We start from the raw sequence: 22,915 nt of genomic DNA, 5'->3' as shown, positions 1-22,915 counted from the left end.
TTTCAGCCTTAGCAGCACAGCTTATAACACTAATATAGGCCTAAAATCCTAATTCCTTATTTTCCTACAACAGTCCCCCATTTTCTCTTTAAAATTTCCCAATTTACTGATAACGATAATAAAGCTTCTGTTGATTCAAGAGATTACAGCAACAATTACAAAACATTGACATACATTGGATCAAAACAAAAATGATCACAAAGACAATTACAATGACAATGACAATCATCAAAATCTTCTTCACTAACGTTCCGAGATCAGGAATCCAGGAAGTAATCCATTGCTTACTCTGATTGATATACATACAGCAACTGGAGTTTAGCATGGTACAGACACCTCCTTGCGAAGCTAGCAAAATGTCTAAGGCCATTTGATTCTGTAAAACAATCTGAGATAGATTATGTGATTCTTGAATTTCTGGTGTCACTCCTTGATACCAATGCATATAATTTCTGATCCGAGCAAAAATGTTCTGCAGATAGAGCAAGTACTGCGTTACTGCCTCGTCCCCTTCCAGGAGGGCAGTTTTGGCAGACATAAAGGTAAACGGTACTGCCAAAACTCGCCCGAACAAAACTTCAGCAGGGCTGAGTTTAGTAGTAGCATGAGGAGTTGTACGAAGATCCCATAAAACAAGCGGTAATGCTTCAGGCCATTTGAGACCTGTGTCTGCAGTGACTTTTGCCAAACGATCTTTAATAGTGCGATTCATCCACTCTACCTGTCCAGAAGATTGTGGATGGTAGGGCGTGTGAAAGGCAGCCTGTATATCAAGAGCAACATAAACTTGCATTAGAACAGCAGCAGTAAAGTGCGGTCCCCTATCAGAATCAATAATTTCAGGGATACCGTACCTTGGAATGATATCACGAAGCAGGGTCTTTACCACAATTTTCGAATCGTTCTTGCAAGTAGGAAAGGCTTCCACCCAGTGCGAAAGTTGATCAACAATAACAAGAATGTACTTATATCCCATAGAAGGAGGGAGTTCTGCGAAATCAATTTGCACTTTCTGAAAAGGAAAGTAAGCAGGCGGCCGCTTGCCAGGGACTGTTGTGACCTTTGTGACCCCATATTTCTTGCAAAGAGTACAAGAGTCAGTCAGGCATTTTGCAGCACTGTAAACTCCAGGCGCTGCCCACAACTGTTGGATTTTAGAGGCTACAGCTTCAGGCCCCCCATGAGTACGATCGTGAATCCAGCGAGTTAGAAGAAGGACATACCTCATAGGCAATAAGGGTTTATCACCTAGTTTCCAAATGCCGTCCTGTTGCGTTGCTTCCCAGCGTTTCCATTTGTTGAGCTCTTCTTCATCCAGTTCATCATAAAGGGCAGGACCAATGGGAAAAGGAAGAAGGGTAGCAACCACAGTCGTAGCAGGAGATACATCGTGGACTGCCGCCGCTCTCACCACGGAGTCAGCCAAGGCATTGCCATGAGTGAAAGAATCAAGGCGTTTAGTATGAGCAGGAATGTAAATAACAGCAATTTCTCGTGGTTCCTGGATAGCAAGTAGCAAATCATGAATTAATTGTTCATGAGCAATAGTATGACCGGCGGAGGTCAAAAAAACGCGTTCCTTCCAAAGTGCGCCAACAGAATGACAAATGCCAAAAGCGTACTTAGAGCCTGTATAGATATTAACTCGGAGACCTTTAGCAAAAGTTGCAGCACGAGTCAAGGCAATTAGTTCTGCGGCTTGTGCTCCAAGCGCTGGAGAGAGAGGTTCAGCAAAAAGTACGTGATTTTCAGTGGCAACAGCAAAACCAGTAAAACGCTTACCATGCAGATAGTAACTTGATCCGTCTGTGAACAGGTTAAGGTCAGGGTGGGCGAGAGGAACATCTTGCAAATCTTCTCTGGTTTTAGAATAAGTGGTGACAAATTGCACACAGTCATGTGGGTCATTGGAAAGGTGTACCTCAGGTAGAAGGGTGGATGGGTTTAAGGGTTTTGACCGTTTTAAAGAGATATTATCAGTCAGTAACAGGATGGCTTCGTATCGATGTGTGTGCTGCGGTGAGAGAGACTTGGTAGCATATCGGGTTAGTAAAAGTTCAACTTCATGAGGTACGGCAACAATCAATTTGTGACCCAGAACAAGTGGGCGAACTTTTTCCACTAATTCCGCAGCTGCTGCTACTGATCTAAGGCAATGTGGCGATCCTTTGATAACTGGCTCAAGAGCAACTGAATAATAACCCACAGGTCTTTCATAGGGTCCATGAGGTTGTACTAGGACCCCCTTTGCTATGCCACCCTTCTCGGTAGCATACAAAGTGAAAGGTTTAGAGTAATTTGGCAGGCCTAAAGCTGGGGCTGTGACTAAGGCTTGCTTCAAAGATGCAAAGGCATCGGACAATTCTGGCGTCCAGACAATTGGCTCTGGAGCTTTGTCCTTTGTAGTTTCAATAAGTGGTCTAGCTAGTTCGCTAAACCCTAAAATCCATGGTCGATAGAACCCAGCTTGGCCAAGGAAAGCTCTCATTTGTTTTTTAGTAACAGGTGGTGTAATTTGAAGAATAGCGTTGATTCTGTCGGGATCAATCTTTCGAACTCCTCCTGCTAAAACAAAGCCCAAATATTTTACCTCTGGTTCACAGAATTGTAACTTAGCTAATGAGGCACGATGACCCTTATGATATAGTCAAATGCAAAGGTGCTCTGTATCAATTGCACAGGCCTCCCGAGTTCGGCTAGCAACAAGTAAATCATCAACATATTGAATCAGTGCAGATTTGTTTGGCAATTCAATATCTTGGAGATCATATTTGAGAATTTGCAAAAACAAGGTAGGGGAAGCAGTAAAGCCTTGAGGGAGCCGAGTCCAAGTCAATTGGCGACCTTCCCAAGTGAAGGCAAACAAAGGTTGGCTTTCTTCTGCTACAGGTATGCTAAAGAAAGCTCCTGTCAGATCTAAAACAGTGTACCAGTGCGCCCAAGATGGAATTTCGGTTAAAATTAAACTTGGATCTGGTACAACTGGGTGCGGAGCTTCAACATAATCGTTGATAGCCCGTAAATCTTGTACAAAACGGTACTCAGGATCTCCATCCTCATCTAGTCGATTTTTACTAACTGGAAGAATTGGGGTATTAAATGGACTCATAACAGGTTTTAGAATCCCTTCATCGAGAAAGGTTTGAATTTGTTTTTGCAAACTCGGTAATGCAACAGCTGGTATTGGATATTGTTTAATAGCAGGAGGGGGACCACCTTTAGTTTTAATAACAACCGGCAGCGCAGACTTCAAAAGACCAATATCTTTAGTTGTACGACTCCAAAGTCCAGAGGGGACATTCCGCAATTCCCATGGAATGGCCACTTCTTTCTTCAGAGTATGATCTAGAGTGAAAACACTTCCAATAAAAATCAATTTAGCTTTACCTTTACCATAGGTCAATTGAGTGCCAAACTCTTGTAAGAGATCTCGTCCCAGCAAAGAAGTCGGTGCCCCTGGTGCAACAATAAAGCGAGCCCATGTAACTTTATCGCCTAAAGTAACAGGGAGTGTTTTAGAGAGAGCATGGCTAAGCACAGAGCCTGTAACACCCTTGATAGCAATCATTTCCTGCGATATTTGTGGCACGTCAAAGTTGAGAAGCGAGAGTGTAGCCCCAGTATCTACTAAGAAAGAGACTGATTTTCCATTAACATCAGCTAAGACATGGCCTGTAGAGGAAATTTCTAAGGTCATTATGCAATGCTTACTGAGAGTAGCTACGACGATATGGAGGCGGCGGAGCAGAAGGGGCGTCAGTAATACCACCAAGTTGACTACCAGCAGTGGCAGCAGGTGCAGGTAGAGTAGCTCCTGGTTGATATTGGGGTCGCAACGGGCATTCACGTTGCATGTGTCCTAAATTACCACACCAAAAACAGGTTAATTGCATTGCGTCATTCGTAGGGTTGGTAACAGCAGGGTTTGTAACAAGGAAAGAACCCCCCATAGGTGGAAAGGAACTTCCCATGCTTTTCCACCCTTGAAGTGCTTTTCTTATTGAATTTTAAGGGTTTTTTTTATTGCCCCATGCTCTTAAAATTAATGTCACGTGGTTAGATTGGTGCAGGGAAGGAGAAAGAGATCTCCCCTTTATTCAAAGATTCAAATTTGCACTCCAAAATCCACTATAATGTGGACGAGAGATGGTGATACCAACTCAAATATTCCCTATGGAAAGGATTCCTTATCTATAGAAAAAACACATTCTGTTATATTAAAAAAAAAAAAATAAAGTTACCTTCTTGATTTATGGCATTCCTGAACTTTACAGAGTCTACTTTTGGACGCAGTTTAATTACTAATTATTTATTATAATTATTTCTTAACTAAAATACTTTGACATGCAAAGTCAGTTCCTTCATTTCTGATTAAGACATGGATTATAATTATTTTTTTTTATTAATTATTCTGTCTGCTTCAGAAGGAGGTTTTAATGTAGGGAAAATCCCCTGTTGAATAAGAGTTTTGATGACAACAGAATAGAAAATAAATAAAGAATAAGATATACATAAGGTTGTTAAGTGCAGAACATGAAGCTTCAACTGTGTTTTTGTTGCTTGTAAATTGAATTTGTCCAGCAATTTTTGGTGGTGATTCAGGAATTGGTACAATTTTTACCTCTATAGGTTAGGGATATTGGGATATTCATGGAAAGTCATTATTTTGACTGCAACTGCAGCATTTTTTTTGTAAAGCCTTTGATTTGCCACCTGTCAAATTTAAAAGAAACAAAAATGCAAAATTTAGTTGTGTTGTGACCCAAAATGACAATAAGTGAAAGAATATGACCCAGGTAAGAAATTAAAATCTTAAGGAGTGGAAGTCAAGTGATGGTCAAGTGGGGAATCACAAATATTAGTGTTTGAACTGGTAAATATGGTAAACTGAAAACCAGGTGGAAAAAATTCCGACTATTGAGATGTGTGAGCTCTGGAATAACCTACATAGTGGAAAACCAAATCCAATCGTTATTTAAATGTGTTCAGTGTTTGTACTGCCATGAGGAAACAAAATCCAGCTTTAATGAGTGATGCTACAGGTTTCAGAGTTAATATTTTTTGGTTTTAAACTCAAGTATTTCCGCTTTTCACATCAGCTGTAAACACCTTTGCCTTTTTTTCTGTTCCTGAAAGTATCTCCAAGTCCTGGTTTTTAAATATTTCAGAATTTCACTAACTTAATACATATATGAAATTTTAATTTTTGCTTTCCAGATACCACTTCTTTATCACATCTGTATTATTTTCAATGATCATGAAGTTCTAATGAAACACACTTAATATAGTGAATATAAAGTTACACAGAGCGATAGCTTTGTGTACTGTGGCACGGAATGACCTTACAACCCTTGAAGTTATAAGGAAGGTATGCATTTATTTACGACGCCGGACACACGGGGAATCATTTCACCTAATGTGTGTGTAAAATTACAGTAGCTGTGAGCTTGGTTAAATGCAGTAAAGTGTTACATATTCATGAAAGTTTTAGGAATGCCTATACATATTCATAACCTGTCCCCGAGAAGGTGGTTCTTATTACAATGAGTTCCGGGAGACCATTTCCATAGTCTCCACCTCTGGCTCCTCCTGATTGCAGCTGCACAGTGATCGTGAACCCGAGTCCTCTTTCTCTGTACACGGTCACCTTTGGTCCAGTGTGATGAGCTGGTTAGGTCTCAGACTGCTGAGTTGGTTAAAACTGGCGTATCTCCTGTCCTGTGCCCAAGTTTCTGTAATCTAGTTCACCCAAGGATGCACTAAGGATGCACCCAAGGATTATTATCCTTGCAAGGCGTCAGTGAAGTCCTGGTTTTTGTACAATAAGTTACACAGAGCTAAGCAAGGCTAGGCAATAGTGATGTGGGTCAAAGGGTTAGCTCTCTAAGTGTCTTTAGTGATGTGGGGTAGGGTTAGTTCTTTAAGTGTTAGTTATTAAGTGTTAATAAATTAGTTGTCAATTCCCTGTATCAGTACAAATTTTTATTTTGACCTAGAATAATCCTGAATTTATAGAGCATATTCTCCATGTTTTTAGGAATTTTTGTGCTTATTTTACTGTATTTCTCCAGGTTGGATGGCTGAATATTCTATTAATAAGATGAAAGAGCAGATTGATTCTCCTACAATAAATTCAGAAACTGTGGTTAAACTTTATCCGCCCTGATGGTGCAGAGCACTGAAAAATCTGAAGCTCTTAACTTGGAACAAGGGAAAATGTGAAGGAACTGGGAACATTCTGCAGGTGGTTAGGGTGGAACTGAAGAGTTTCTGAAGTTTTTAAAGAATTTATAAATTAAAGGGTAAGATCAAAAAGAAGATAGGAGTGTGGTGCACAGGGAGTATAAATCAGGGAATTGCCAAATTTAATCATCTTTCTACACTTAGGGTTTTCCACATGGCTTATAATAAAGTTGATGAGATCTATTGACTGATAATACTGCAGAGGTCCCTCCCCCCTCCCTCTTTTCCCTTTTTCTATAGTTTTTGCTTTAGAATACAGTAAATATTTTCACATTTGAGACTGGAAAGCTACTTAACCTATCTTAAGGAATACGAGAGCCCAGACGACTTCCTATGTTCTTATTCAGATCTAGGTGCTCAAGAACTTTATTCTTTTTTGTTTGTTTTTGTTTTCAGATACTGAAAAATATCACTCAGTATGCCGAGCGTGTCCTAACAGAGATCTCGCTGGGGAGCCTCCTGATACTGGTCATGGTAAGAACCATCCAATACAACATGACCCGGACAAGGGTAAGAATTAAGTGGATTTCAAACTTAAACGGGATTGATTTCAAACAGGGTCTGTAGTTTTTCTTCGTTTTGTTGCAACCAGCTAACATCTGAATTTATGGGAGGGAAGGAAATGGGAAGATGAGCTGGATTAATTAAGTGCAATGTTAAGTGTTTCTGAACTTGTTGCACAGTTTCTGTATTATCTATATTATTGAGTAGGATTCTTTAAAGACCATAGTTCAAGCACCAAGCTTCTTATTTTCCTGGAAGAAAAAGTTCCATAGTTTGAGAAGAAATTATTCTGTATAGGTTGTTTCCCTCTCTGAAATTGCTCAGAAGTGGGAATTTCAGCTCTATTTATTGTCAATGTTTTTATGAGGTAGGACAGTGACTGAGCCATAAAACCTTTTTGAGCTCTAGCAAAGCAAAACTGCTTCAATTTCATAGCTTCATATCCAATTATTTTTGTGCATTTTTCAAGAATACATTCTATACCTTATCTCAAACATGGTATCATACAGTTTTGAATATTTTCAACAATTCAAGTCACAGATGTTTTTACATTACAAGTAGTAAAAAAATCACTTAAATATATTTTAAATTGGGAAACTTAAGGATTTCACTTGTATGATCAAAAGAGTTAGAAGAAACGAGGACATTCTTGGCATGGATTTGTAGGATTTGGAATCTTTTATGTTATATAAATACATATTTTAGATTTGAATAGGCAAAAATAAATCCCTGTTGGATTGGATAAGTGGACAAGTTTGGTTCTGTGAAAACCCTTGACTTTGATAGGGCTGTTATTTAAATACATGTCTGGTCAAATGGTTTCAGGGATAAGACCACAAAAAAGAAAGGAAGGAAGAGGAGGAGAATCTTTCAATATTTGTTACATCTGTGATATCATTTTGTCACGGAGGCAACCCACAGGTCAATTTAAGGGACAACAAGGTCCAAAAACAACTTTTATTAGACTGGCGAGGAACAGGGTTTTAGCACTCCAAAAGTGACTTAAATACAGGTTCAGATATCAGGGGAGGAAAATTATTGAGAGGGGCGGTCCACAGAGTGCATGCACGTGGCTTCACTCAAAACAATGCCGGAGCCGTCTCCGAGTCCCGGAGGAGTACACACTTGCCTAAACACGGTGTGGGATTATTTTTAAAGAGATACACGTACTCGTAGTGAGTACGGAAAGCGTGCACTCGCGATTGTGCGAGGAAATAATGTAAAGTACGCGTGCAAATGTGCACGGAAAGTTATACGTGCATATGTGCACGAAAAGTATAAATATACTCGCAATCCTGCGAGAAGTTTAATTACACTCGTGGCAGCGAGGCAAGCGGAGTCTCCATCCCAGGGAGGGGGGGGCTCTCCTGGCGACAGTGGCTAAGCTCGTACTCCGAGAGACCCCCACACAAAATGGGGCTGGGTCTCGACGAGAGTCCCGTTTTATCTGATCAGATCTGACTGTAGGCACTCTAGAAGCTTCTCTGCACCCCCCCACACTGGCTGTGGGTGCCCCTGAAGCCTCCAAACATCCCCCACACTGGGCGTGGCTCAGTGTGCCTTGGCACTCCCTTCTTCTAATGTCCCAGGAGCCAGGGTGCTCTGGGCCAAACAAAGAAGCTGTTAGCCTCAAGTAGCAGAGGAAGAGGGAGATGTGCCATACTGAAGGAGGGAGGGGGGTTGCAATCTGCCACACATTTAAATCAACTTTACTAAATATATGTGAAGACATACACATGAAGTCTGAAACAATCTCTCTTTTATAAGCCTTAGATTTTAAGAAACCATTTAAACCATCACCACATTTTGCATTTTTTTTCTCTATGCTTTTGGCTATGTCCTTTAAAACAACATATACTACTCTGTCTTTTGAACGATTCCTTTAATAGGCATCAATGTGTATCAAAAGGACACTTAGTGTTGTGGTTTTTTTTTTTTTTATTTTGACAAATACCTTCACACAAATTGTCTGGCTGCCTTAGCAAATATGTCAGCACAGTTCCGCTCACTTCATCAGTATGCTGCTCAGAGGATCATCAGGAAAATAGAAAAACTGCTCTTGAATTTCATCTTTTGCTGAATCTCAGGAGTAAAAAACCTCAAATTTTACATGCCTTAATAGATACCGATGAAATAAATAGCTGTAATGATAAGTGAATAACTAAATAATCCCATAGTATTATTTGCTTTATACTAGAAATTGTTCTGAATGCACAAAAAAATATTAGTTTCTCTGTCTGAGAAACTTCTGAATTTTGATTCTCTTAATGGAGCAGCTCAGGAGCTGCTTTCAAATGAGGTTTTCAGGGATTTGTGTGAATTACTTTTTTTAGTCACATTATGATAAAAACACACTGAGTGCTGGTTCTCAAGTACTATGCAGACTGGATTTTCAACTTGCTTTACTTCTTCCTGCATATCTGACAACAGATTTATTTGTTAAATCTGATGTAACACAATGATAATTTTGTGACCAAGGCTATGCTAATATGAACCCTACAACTGTACTTTTCAGATGATAAAGCTTATTATTAGTTTATTAAAATAAAATAAATAAAATAAATTAAATAAATAGCGTGCCTGTACACTTTGTAAAGGACGGGGTTAGCCAGAGATATATCTTGTTCTTAAATCTCTACTCTTTAGGATTTAGTTCTCTCCAAACCATTTCTCTTTTGGAAATGGTTCGTTGTCCAAGTGTGGACAAATAAGCAGGTTTAACACATTCTTTTACCTTTTCCCTGCTTGATACTCGCCCTCTTTTCATACCCTTGGCAGTGATAGCGAGTGGTCAGAATTTGAATCAAAGCTGTTTTCCCATTACATATCACAGACATTGTCTTAAATACAATTTCTCAAATCATAGATGTACATTCTGAGTTTTCCAAGCATTTGCAAAGTTTGGCCTCTGAAATCCTAGATGTGAGATCCACTACCTTGACACTCAAAAACTTGGTCTGGTTTCTAGTGGGATGCTTTGTTTTCCACTTCAGAGCTTTTTCCTCTCTTCCCGGTTTCTGATTTTGTTCCGTTTTCTTCTACTGCTGTTTCTGCCGACCAAAGCGAGATGTGTTCGTTAAATTTGGGCAAGGAAGAGGTTTATCTTGCTGCTCCCATTCCAGCCAGCTGTTATCACCGCTCAGTAATCTCGGAGTGATCTGTGTATTTCTGTGTGGCTTGGCTTTTTGTCAAAATACTCTGAATTTATGGACATCCACTGTTCAAAATTTAAGTTCACGGTTCAAAGGAAGCTCAGCTGGATTATTTTGGTTTAATTTGGATATGAAATGACTGAGCGTGTGGTCTGCTGGCTTCTCACAAGAGGTGGCAGCCGTCAGCGGAGCAGCAGCGACCTCAGGACTTTGGCAGATGCTTCTCACCTCAACCTTTAAATTTGGAATTATAAAAGGAGCTTTTTGAGCTGTGAGGCACCTTTTCCAACCTTCTCAGATGTGTTTTTCATCATCTATAGCTGTGTCTTTCAGGCAGATTCACTCCCTGATGTCTAAAACCTATCTCAAGACCCAAGGACGTGAATGTTCTTCGTACATGTCCTGGTTTTGTTAAAAAACAAGTTTCTCTTTTAGTGAATTTTGCCTGTCAGCTAAAGCCTTCATATTAGCTGCATTTTCCTGGAGAACCAGACACATGTTTTGGTAAACATAGCAATGGAATGCTAACTTATTGATAAGGACAGATTCACATCTCGCGAGAGGGGCAATGAGAAACAGGTGACCAATAAACTGACCAATGGTGTATAACATTTCATTAATGTGAATACTTCATATAAAAGTGGGAGATCATGAGGATCTCGTCCTTTTGCCCTTTTTCCTCTTTCTTCGTCCCTTTTTCCTTATGGCTGACATTAGGAGAGGACCTTGCTAATCGTCCCTGTGAACTGAGGCCTAGTGACAGACTGAATCCAGCTCCAGTTGGCTGCAGAGTCCAATCCAGGACTTTGGGTGCTGGCTCTGCAGTTGCTGAGACTTTCAAGATTGGTTTTGTATATTTTGTATTATTTTCTCTATTCTTATTAGTAGCATTAGTAAAACATTTTTAATTTTTCCAACTCTTTTCTCTCTGTCCTTCTTTTCCTCCCAATCACCTGTCCTTAGTGGGAAGGGGGGAGAGGGAGGGGCAAAAGGGGGAAGGGGGTGAGGAGAGGAGGTTAACAATACATCTGCCAGGGTTTTATTGTCACCCCGCAATCTAAACCCTCGACAGTACACGACGCCTCAACAACATTGTGATGTTTGGATGAGTTATTCATCATCTCTCTAGACACATGTAGTTAAAATGTGACTTTAACATTGCCGCTTAATTTTATTTGTGAAATAATAGTGCTGACATTCTTAATGAAGGCAGAGAGACTTCTGGTGTTGCTCGACACTGATGCATGCGGAAAGGAATGAACGACAGAAAACAAGAAAAAAAATTCTGTCGCATTGAAACGGCCAAATTATCTCTCTTTAATTGTGTGACGGACTCGTAAAATGACACTTGAAATGTGCCAAATAGTAAGAGAGACCTTAGAGGAAACACAAAGCACATCTGAAACTCATAGTTCTTCCAAAGATGTAAGCTCTTAGTAGCTACTCTTAGTTGGTTTCTGGATGTTTTTTAGCAGAGAGACTTAACGTGGGATCTGAGCTGGGCTGTATTACAAATAATAACCACAAAATATCCAAGTGTAACGTGGCAGGATGGCAGACTGAGAAGGATGTTGGTTATCCCGACCGTTGGAGCTGATTTTGATAGTTGTGAATAATGTAAGGATACGTACAGAAAATGAATGTACTCATCAACTAAAGAAGCAAACCAAAAAGGCAACATGATATATATTATATCCTATATAATATATGCTTACATAGTCCAAAGATACTCCATGCTGTTATTTTTAAGCTTTGCAACCTTAGGTTCCCTGGCAAGCCTAAGCATCATAAAGTAAATATTTTCACCTGATTTCCTCTCAAAATACACAAATTAGTTATAAAGTTTCAGTTACCAAGAAAAGCAATAGGAATAAATACTTATGAACACACCTATTTCATAAGAGACTGATGTTTTGAGGCATACGTCATCCATCCTTTTACTGCTTTATGAAATCTGTTATTAAATTTATCCAGTGCTGACAGACCCAACTTGCTCCATGATGCCAAAGCAGAATATTTCTATTTACATTCCTATTTTGGTTCTACCGTGAGAGTACAAGTATCCCTGAGAAAAGAAACCACAGTATCCATAATGAAAAAGTTTTTTCCATGCCTATAGAGATGGTACTTTATATTAAATAAAGTGTTTTAGGGCCTAGGTTTTTTAATTAAGTAGCTGTGAAACACTTAAAATCTGCTTAGCAATGCAACTGAATAGACAGTCAGAATTTAAATCTCACCAGATGCTCTAATGATTCCTTAATGTGAGAAGTAATTCTATTTCCACGCAGCCTTTTTCCTAATCCTGTTCTGAGCAGAGACTGCCAACTGTTTTAGATTTAAAAGACTATTTTCTATGAAAGAATTAACTGCAAATATTCAATATACTGTACTTAAGAGCTCAATAAAATACAACTTGGGTCATTTGTATCACATTCCAGACAGCATGAAAATTGTCAGATTCATATAAATCTATCCCAAGCAGCTGCTGGAAATAAAAATAGCTGTAATAGGTGTTTTATTATAAGATTCAGGGTAATATTAATTTAATTTTGTCAACTGCCCTGACTTGGAGAACCTTCCTTTTCCTATACTGGTTTGGTTTTAAATACGTGGAGCTATTTTATCAGCACTTCACTGTGTCTCTCTGTGGGTAGTTGAAGTTGTGCACAAAACAGGATAACTGGAGAGATTTTGGCGTCAACTGGTCAACCTTGGGTGGCTTTGGCTTTTGCAAATGCTTTTTATCACAGAATCACAGAATGTTAGGGGTTGGAAGGGACCTCAAAAGATCATCTAGTCCAATCCCCCTGCTGGAGCAGGAACACCTAGATGAGGTTACACAGGAAGGCGTCCAGGCGGGTCTTGAATGTCTCCAGGGAAGGAGACTCCACAACCCCCCTGGGCAGCCTGGTCCAGTGCTCTGTCACCCTCACTGAGAAGAAGTTTCTTCTCAAATTTAAGTGGAACCTCTTGTGTTCCAGTTTGAACCCATTACCCCTTGTCCTATCATTGGTTGTCACCGAGAAGAGCCTGGCTCCATCCTTGTGACACTCACCCTTTATATATCTGTAAATGTTAATAAGGTCACCCCTCAGTCTCCTCTTCTCCAAACTAAAGAGCCCCAGCTCCCTCAGCCTTTCCTCATAAGGGAGATGCTCCACTCCCTTAATCATCTTCGTGGCTCTGCGCTGGACTCTCTCCAGCAGTCCCCTGTCCTTCTGGAGCTTAGGGGCCCAGAACTAGACACAATATTCCAGATGTGGTCTCACCAGGGCAGAGTAGAGGGGAAGGAGAACCTCTCTGGACCTACTAACCACAACCCTTCTAATACACCCCTTCATGGCCGCAAGGGCACAGTGCTGGCTCATGGTCATCCTGCTGTCCACCAGGACCCCCAGGCCCCTTTCCCCTACACTGCTCTCTAATAGGTCATTCCCCAACTTATAATGGAACCTGGGGTTGTTCCTACCCAGATGCAAGACTCTACACTTTTCCTTGTTATATTTCATTAAATTTTTCCCCACCCACCTCTCCAGTCTGTCCAGGACTCCCTGGATGGTGGCACAGCCTTCTGGTGTGTCAGCCACTCCTCCCAGCTTGGTGTCATCAGCAAACTTGCTAATAGTACACCCTATTCCCTCATTCAAATCGTTGATGAATACATTGAATAATACAGGCCCCAGTACTGATCCCTGAGGGACTCCACTAGATACAGGCCTCGTACTAGACTCTGTCCCATTGACCACAACTCTCTGGCTTCTTTCCTTCAGCTGGTTTGCAGTCCACCTCACTACTCGATCGTCCAGACCGCACTCCCTCAGTTTAGCTGTAAGGATGCTGTGGGAGACTGTGTCAAATGCCTTACTCAAGTCAAGGTAGACCACATCCACTGCCCTGCCATCATCCATCCACCTCATTATTTCCTCATAAAAGTCAATGAGGTTGGTCAAGCATGACTTCCCCTTGGTGAAGCCATGTTGACTGCCCCAATGACCCTCTTATCCTTGATATGCCTTGAGATGGCACCATGGATAAGTCGTTCCATCACTTTCCCAGGGATGGAGGTGAGGCTGACTGGTCTATAGTTACCCAGGTCCTCTTTCTTGCCCTTTTTGAAGACTAGAGTGACATTTGCTTTCCTCCAGTCCTCAGGCACCTCTCCCGTTTCCCAAGACTTGGCAAAGATGATGGAGCGTGGTCCAGCAATGACCTCAGCCAGCTCCCTCAGCACCCACGGGTGCATCCCATCTGGACCCATGTATTTATGGATGTCCAGATTGCCTAATTGCTCCCTAACCCAGTCCTCATCAACCCAGGCAAACTCCTCCATTGTCCTGCCTTCCTCTGGGGCCCCAGGGGTACGGGGCTCCTCAGGACAGCCTCCGGCAGGGTACACAGAAACAAAGAAGGCATTCAGTAACTCTGCCTTCTCTGTATCTTCTGTCACCAGGGCACCCACCTCGTTCATCAGTGGGCCTACATTGCCTCTGGTGTTAGTTTTATCTGCCACGTATTGGAAAAAGCTCTTCCTTTTGTCCTTGACCCCTCTCACCAGGTTTAATTCTAAGGAGGCCTTATCTTTCCTAGTTGCCTCCCTACATCCCCTGACAACAGCTTTATATTCTTTCCAAGTGGCCAGCCCCTCCTTCCATGATGTGTAAACTCTCCTCTTCCACTTGAGCTTACCCAGCAGCTCCCTGTTTAACCACGCAGGTCTCCTGGCTCCCTTCCTTGACTTCCTACGTGTCAGGATGCTCTGATCTTGAGCCTGGTAGAAGCAGTCCCTGAACACTAACCAACTATCTTGGGCCCCTTTACCTTCAAGCAGCCTTGCCTATGGGATTTCTCCTAGCAATTGCTTGAAAAGGCCAAAGTTTTCCCTGCTGAAGTCCAGGGTTGCAATTCTGCTTGCTATACTGTTCCTGCCACACAAGATCCCAAACTCCACCATTTCATGGTTGCTGCAGTCAAGGCAACCCTCAACCTTTACTGCTTCAACCAGACCCTTCTTGTTAGTGAGGATGAGGTCCAGCAGTGCACCTCTCCTAGTCAGCTCCTTTACTCTCTGCATCAGAAAGTTATCATCAAGGCACTGGAGGAACCTCCTAGACTGTATGCTCTTTATTCTCCACTGCGTCATTGCTACTTTTTATACAGAGGTTCCCGAATCTGTGGAGGGGCTTTTGTCGGGAGACAGAAGCAATTTATAAACATCTTGATACAGAAACATCTGCTGTTGTTAGTAGCTTGTTGACCTAGATTAGCTGTGGGGAAGCTTATAAGCTAATCAGCCAGTCCAAAATTGGGAGGTGTCATTGCAATTAGTAGGAATGGCTGTGACAAAAGGTGAGACAACAATTGTTCAGATGAGGGAAAAAAGATATTAGTAGCAAATGACTTAGCAACGTAAATATAATGAATTTTTAAAAGGAAATAAGTATCTTTTGTTACGATGCATTGAGGGTAGTTGTGGTCAAACGTATTAAAAAGCCGGTTTAGCTTTATGCACAACAAAAGGAGCGGTCTCTCTGGACTTGCCTGTTTTTGCCCATGGGTAACATATGGAGGTGAGGTTTTAGGCCAATATCAGCTGTTTCCAACATGAAAATATCTTTGAACTTCCTTTAAGCCTGGTTCAACCTGCTGGGGATTCTGCGTGGCCACCTGATGGGACAGTAATACCCTCGTCCCCCATCTGGCGTGAGCCGTTGAGTGCCCCGTGTGCTGTTAGAAGCCTTTGGAGCCACTTCCCAGATGGACAGACTGACAGCTTTATTTTGAGATAGATTGGATCAGCGTGAACCATGGAAGGGTCTTGGACAAACCGTTGTTGTGCGCTATCTCAGTATCTTCTCACATGAAGCAGAATTGTTACCTTCTGCTCTGCGTATCGTAGAATTCATGGCACAGAACTCCTTAAAAATATCATTATTGATTGCTGACCTGGCTTAAAAAGGATTTTGATCTCTACATACGTACCGCTCTAACAGCTCAACTTTGGACAAGATGATTCTCTCTTCCCTTGACCACTTTTTGTGTCTCTGCTGACCTATAAGACACAACCATCATGGTAATTCTGTCATTTTGGGGAGAGAAAGTCGTTCTGACAACTTATTACTCTTCTGCCATCCAGGAAATTGTGTGGTACTTCAGTTTCTTGCAAGCTACAAGTCATCACTTGGCAGAACATGTGATTAAATGAACATGATGCAAATTCATGCAGCCATATAACTGAAGTTTATCGAAGTCTCGATGCCGGTTTCAAGGAACTGAGAGCATCACACAGATTCTTGCATGCAATGGAGAGTGTCACTTGGAGGTAGAAGGTCCCTTTGTCCCATCTTTAATTATCACAAATAACCCTTTTTATAGTTATTATGCCGCATAAGCTCTTTGGAAACAGTTCAATTTGATAATAGTCTTCAAATTGGGGAATTAAAGTTTGATTTTTTTAGTGGAACCTCACAGCTTTTAAAACTGTTTTAAAACTCTTGCGAATCTGTTTTGATGGAGAGGATTAAATATTTGAGAAAACCTGTGCAGAAATAACTGGTTTTGTGATAGTGGTATTTAACAGATGAATTTGCAGAGCAGACTGAGGTTCTGAGTTGTGTTGTTTTAGATTTCTGCATGTTTAATAGTGAAAGGAAGGAAAAGGGAGAAAACCAGTGGCATTAATTCATTCCTGCTAGTGCCATTTTAATTTATTTTAGCTGGTCTGGAAAAATAGATTAAGGGCACCAAAGTTCTTATTAGGTTGTATCCCAATGATTTGGGTGTCTAATGTACAGTACACCGAAGATGTGAATTGCATAGTTTTTACATTTTAAAAAGTCTGGTTTATAGCAAGAAATTGTCCTGCATAAGAATTTCTGAGATTTACAAAAACAAGGGGATTCTAATAGCCTTTTAGAAACTACTATTTGCCATTCTAGTAGAATCCTAGAAACTGTGGTCTTGTCTTCTTAATTTGTTGTGAATGGAATGTATTTATAGGACAGTGTTCCTTAACAGAAATTAAGAGATGACTCAAGATAATGACTTGCTTGAACCTGTCTTTTCAGTTGCAAGTATTTGGCTCATTAATCACTTTATTCCAATACAACATGTACTTTTTCCTTTTTAGAAAATCTCTCTTTGGAAAAAAAACTGTGAACTACGATCTGGAATGAGTAATAAACACACAAAGATTTATCTGATGAACTAAAATTGTATTATGGCTGTGAGTAAGCATTAGTACCAAACAAAACTGTTGCTTGATTAGAAATCAATCAGTGCTCCCCAAATTGCTCCTGAAAACCTTCCTTTCCACCACACGTGGAAATTTTGTGTTCATTCAGACCCCACATTTTCAAACCGGCTTTCTGGCTGATTTTAGGAATACTAGAGAACAATTAACACATTTCTGAATCTCTTAAGTACTCAAACCAAACTATTTCCCACTGCCATATCCTTTCCACCGTTGTCTGCATGGCTCCTGAAGAGAATATTGTACTTTGAAACATCTGACGCTTCTAAATGGACAGTGAAAATATAAGTGCAGAGGAAAGAATGAGGATTTAACAACTTTAATGTGCATCAGGTCTTTATAACTGTTGAATGACTTGACCTGTTTAATGGCAATAGCCTTCAGGAAGTTTAGGAAAGAACAGGTTTTAGGTAAAATACACTTAGTTCTGCAATGAATAAATCCATTTTCTGTGAAGCTGTGTAGAAACACGTTCTGTAACTCATTAATTGTACTCCTGGGTGCATCCCTAAGTAGGTTTTTCTCCAAATACCAGAATTTACATGGGTTCAGATGGGCTGAATCCTACTGGAAACAGGCTGCGATGCAAACATTGACATTAACATGGGTGTTGTCGGCATCTCCTGCAATCCCATGTGGAGCCTGTGAATTATCATGAGTGTCTGGCCAGAGGACAAAAGCGCGGGAGGTTTCAAAAGCAACATTCCCATAGTAGCATCTCTTAAGCTGCCTTCCAAATAACCACTGCATCTGGTGATTAAAACCTTTGCTCTTCATCTCAAACTTCAGTACCAAATAGACGCTTTCTCCCAGCTCTTTCATATATTTTTTTTTCTTATGGTCATCAGCTCTTCATGTCTGCTTCTAATAAATCCTTTTGTTCTTTTTAATAGAACTTCAGCTGTCTTGAGGCAATTTGGCCTTTCTAGAGAAGACTCTCATATATTTATCATTTGATTTTCTTTCTATCAAACATCTCCAGAACTTGTTCGGTTTTCATTCCCTTGCACTCTTTACTATAAATACTTTCAGGTGTAAAAATGATAATCCTCTCATAAGCCTGTCATGTACATTTGGCCGCTTCTGTGACAAAATGTTGCCATGGGGCATGGGAAATTATGTCTGTGACACATTATCACAAATAATAATTTCTTACATATTAAAATATTTTTTTTGCCTCTCTATTCTGTGGTGTTATGGCACCTTTAACCCTATAATGACCCTTCCCCTCCAAACTGCTATTTTGCTATAATTTAATTTAAAATCCTGTCATCACTCCATGCTTTGAGATATAAATTTAGTGTATCTGAAAATTAGGCCTGCAAGAACAGAGCATTTTTAGAAAGCCAAGAGGAGTCACCTTATTACTTAGATTAGGAAGTTAGGCGGGGATCAAGGAGGAAGGAAAGTACCAGTAGTGAGAAAGGATCAAGTCAGGGATTACTTGAGAACAGAATCAAAGACTGGTTGAGGTTGGAAGGGACCTCTGGAGATCATCCAGTCCAACCCACCTTTCCATGGACATTTGCAAGTCAATCTTGGTACTACAAATCGAATAATTAGTGTCGTTTCTACTGTGGTTCATCATTACCACAGTTCATCATGTCATCAACGACAGAGTGCTAAACAGAAATCAAAGCTTTTGTCCAAAATTCTAATATTTTTGGATGTATTTTACCCTTGGCAAGAAGGCAGATAGGCTTTTTTTGTTTGCTGTTTATCCTGTATGAAATAACATTAATAGATGATATTTTAGGCAGAGAATATTTAGTCATTGTCATGGAATGAGTGATTTAATATGTTGTTATCATCTATGTAATATTTTAGTCAGTGTAGAATGTATTTTGGTTGGGTTTGACTTTGGGAATGACTCAGAGGACTTCCTAGAACATAGATTATCTGACAAAAACAGTAGTAAAATCTTCGAGGCACATCAGGACTTTCTTCCTGTGTGTATACAGGTAGTTTGGGATGCTGACTAACATGTGCTGCTTTAATTAACTTATACTTTTTTTTTCCTTTTTTTTTCTTTCAAAAAAAGGCTTTTGTACTGGCTTTCCCATAGAGTCATGTTGTAGCATAACTCCCTTTTGAAAGTCTAGCAATTAAGTCTTCAAACTCAGCGAAAGATGTTATTTGCTGTGCATTATTCAAATTCTGATGCAGAAACAATATGACCTAAATATTTATTCAGGCTTAGCAGAATTGTTTTGTTTTGTTTTCTATTGGTGCAGATTAATCTATTTTCTCTGAGCTAACACATATGGCATGTATGTCTTCAAGACCTTTTTCTCAATAACATTAAAGATTTATAGTCTTCATAAAATCTGGCGTGCATTGAGAGGAAGATTATGAATCGCAATTACTTAAACATTAGCACTGGGAATTTTTCTTTTGAATCTTGAATATGCTGTTTCAGACTAGATTGTATTTATTAGAGGAGTTAGTGAATACTGGTTTTAGAGCACTTTACTATACCTTGCCCAATTTGCTACGTTTCTGTGTTTTTTAAAAAGATGTAGGCCTGGTGCTGTTTATGTTTTCATCTTTGATATATTTACTTTAAAATTGCAGTTGACTTACTTCAGTAGAGAAAATATCAAATTTCTGATTTAAATAAGGACGTAAGTGGCTTTGCATGTTTTACTTAGTGCTGTTGTGGTGTTGTCAAGGGTTTAGATTGCGGCGTGACAATAAAACCCTGGCAGATGTATTGTTAACCTCCTCTCCCCACCCCCTTCCCCCTTTTGCCCCTCCCTCTCCCCCCTTCCCACTAAGGACAGGCGATCGGGAGGAAAAGAAGGACAGAGAGAAAAGAGTTGGAAAAATTAAAAATGTTTTACTAATGCTACTAATAAGAATATGGAAAATAATACAAAATATGCAAAAACAATCTTGAAAGTCTCAGCGACTGCAGAGCTGGCACCCAAAGTCCTGGATTGGACTCTGCAGCCAACCGGAGCTGGATTCAGTCTGTCACTAGGCCTTCAGTTCACAGGGACGACTAGCAAGGTCCACTCCTAATGTCGGCCATAAGGAAAAAGGAACGAAGAAGGAGGAAAAAGGGCAAAAGGACGAGATCCTCGTGATCTCCCACTTTTATATGAAGTATTCACATGAATGAAATGTTATACACTGTTGGTCAGTTTATTGGTCACCTGTTTCTCATTGCCCCTCTCGTGAGATGTGAATCTGTCCTTATCAATAAGTTTGCATTCCATTGCTAGGTTTACCAAAACATGTGTCTGGTTCTCCAGGAAAATGCAGCTAATATGAAGGCTTTAGCTGACAGGCAAAATTCACTAAAAGAGAAACTTGTTTTTTAACAAAACCAGGACATCCCACCCCTTATAATATGCCGTTCACTGAATACTTAAACCTTATCAATACAATCTATCAATACAATCTAATTAATCACTACTACTATATATATATATACACACATATGTACATATATACACAGGAGCAATTAATCTTAATCAGTGGACCATCCTTTGAAAAGTTCATTAAGTTAATTTTGTCACAACAGTCTCCCAGGGCAGGAAAAATGGTACAAGTGCATCTCATGACCACTGTTCATGGGTTAAATACATCAACTTGGAAGAAGTTGTCAGGCGTCACTTGAAGAAGCTAGCTCTGGTTTCATCATCACTGTCTTGATCTGAAAGACACTTATTAAACACTGTTAGTATGGCAATTCACATCACACAGTTCAGTATTGAATATTTTCATCTAAAATCAAATCCCCTTGAGGTACACACCGAACTTCTCCATCCTTAAGCATCACTCACCAGGTGCTGCCGGGTCCCTGGGCAAAAACAATCCCACAAATGGGTTTGACTTTGCCTGAGGCAGGAGTAACCCAGACTGCCTTTCCTAACATATTTTTCATGTGTACTACAGGGACTTTATCTCCTTCCACAGTACGAATAATTTCTGATTGGGCAGGCCCAGCTCAATTGGTTGATCCCCTGGTGTTGACCAACCAAGTGGCTTTTGCTAAATGCGAATCCCAGTTTTTAAAGGTTCCGCCACCAAGTGCCTTTAGTGTAGCTTTTAACAAACCATTGTACCTTTCAATTTTCCCAGAGGCTGGTGCATGATATGGAATATGATATACCCACTCAATACCATGTTCTTTGGCCATCATCATCAACCATCAGCAGTCCTACAACAGAAGGGTCATCTGAAAGACCAGGCAAATCAGACAGCTGTTCAATTTTCTCAGTGTCCACAGCTGCTATACCAAATGCCCACCTATACTCTTTTGGGTCCTTGAAATACCCTCTCTTGAGGTAGTCTATGCCAAGGATGCACGGAGCATCTGGACCAGTCACAATGGGATGCTTTTGCCAGTTTTTTCCACTTAGGCTCATTTCAGCCTCTACAACAGTCAGTTCCTGGGATCCCCCAGTCACTCCAACAATATTGATGGATTGTGTTCCTTTATAATTAGAAGGAATTATTGTGCACTGAGCACCAGTGTCCACTAAAGCTTTGTACTCCTGGGGGTGTGTTGTACCAGGCCATCGTATTTGTACAGTCCAATAAACTCTGTTATCCCTTTCCTCCACCTGGTTGGAGGCAGGGCACCTCTAATTTCTGTTTTGCACAGTCTCTGGGTGTGAATTAGAGGTTCCTTCAAGAGCATCAGAATCTCTTCTGCTCCTTTTGTAAACTGGAGCAGCCACCTTCCTAGGAGTTTTTCCTTTTATCTGACGTACTCGTTCTTGAAGTTCTGAGGTAGGTCTTCCATGCCACTTATTCATGTTTTCTCCCTGCTCATGTAGGAAGAACCACAGTGAACCTCTTTTTGTGGGCTGCCTCTGTCCTCTCTCTCGAGATTGGAAACGCCTTTTCCTAATAGCTGAAACGTAGGTTCGTACAGGTCGTGAATGGTACATGTCTTCTCTGAGTTCTTTGATTTCTTGCAACAGCTTTTCAAAACAGTCATCAGATTTTTCACACAGTTTTTCCACAGCAGAGACACAAGCCCGCAGAGAACCAGCAAGGCTGTCCTCAAAGTTTCCGGAGCTGCTCAATCACTTCAGTAATATCTTGTACACCTCCAGCTGACCAGACCATTCCTGCCAATGACTTAGCATATGCAGGGGGTGCACTTTGTACAAATCTGCGCCACAGAGGTTGTGTACAATTGATTCTATCTGGGTCTGTCCCCTCTTGGCTGCTTGGTCCAAAATAGATGATCTGTTGCACAGCTAATTCTCTCAGGAACCGGATACCTCTCTCCATAGTATTCCATTTCCCTAACCTGGATATACAGTCTTCTTTGTAGGGAAATCTTACTTTCATAGCTGCCAGGAGTCGGGTCCAGAGGGTAGTGGCAGTAGAGTCTCTTGAAATTGCCCTATCAATGGTGGAATCTCTTGACAGAGATCCCAGCTGCCTGGCTTCACCACCTAATTCAAATGTTTCTGCCCCATTGTCCCAGCATCGGAGCAGCCAGCTTACAATATTCTCACCTTCAGGATGACTGAAGTCTTTTCACAGATCTCTCAGTTCACCTGGAGAAAAGGACCGAGTGGTGGTCACTTCATCTCCTCCCTGCGCTGATGGTGCCCCCTGGGTTGATGTTGGCCCTGTGCCATCACCTGCTGCACGAGTAGTCTTTCTAGTGACTTTCTTACAACCGGCAACTGATGCTGATATGGGTTTACCATCATTTGATTCATTTCCAGAGTCTGAATGACTGTCACAGTGATTGCTGTGGTTACAGCAGCAACAGTGACCAGTGTGTGAAGAA

General features: G+C 40.7%; 1 protein-coding gene across 1 annotated transcript in view; it reads left to right on the top strand.

Moving 5' to 3' along the window:
* LOC135577008 (dymeclin-like) overlaps window positions 1–22,915 on the top strand; it is a 225,210-nt gene that overhangs the window by 101,891 nt on the left and 100,404 nt on the right. The window contains 2 exon segments of the mRNA XM_065044447.1: window positions 6,640–6,753; window positions 8,666–8,784. Coding sequence (XP_064900519.1) covers window positions 6,640–6,753; window positions 8,666–8,784 — 233 coding nt within the window.

Source organism: Columba livia, chromosome W (genome assembly GCF_036013475.1).
Source record: "Columba livia isolate bColLiv1 breed racing homer chromosome W, bColLiv1.pat.W.v2, whole genome shotgun sequence".
NCBI classification, from domain to species: Eukaryota; Metazoa; Chordata; class Aves; order Columbiformes; family Columbidae; genus Columba; species Columba livia.
This window is presented reverse-complemented; position numbering and strand designations above follow the sequence as displayed.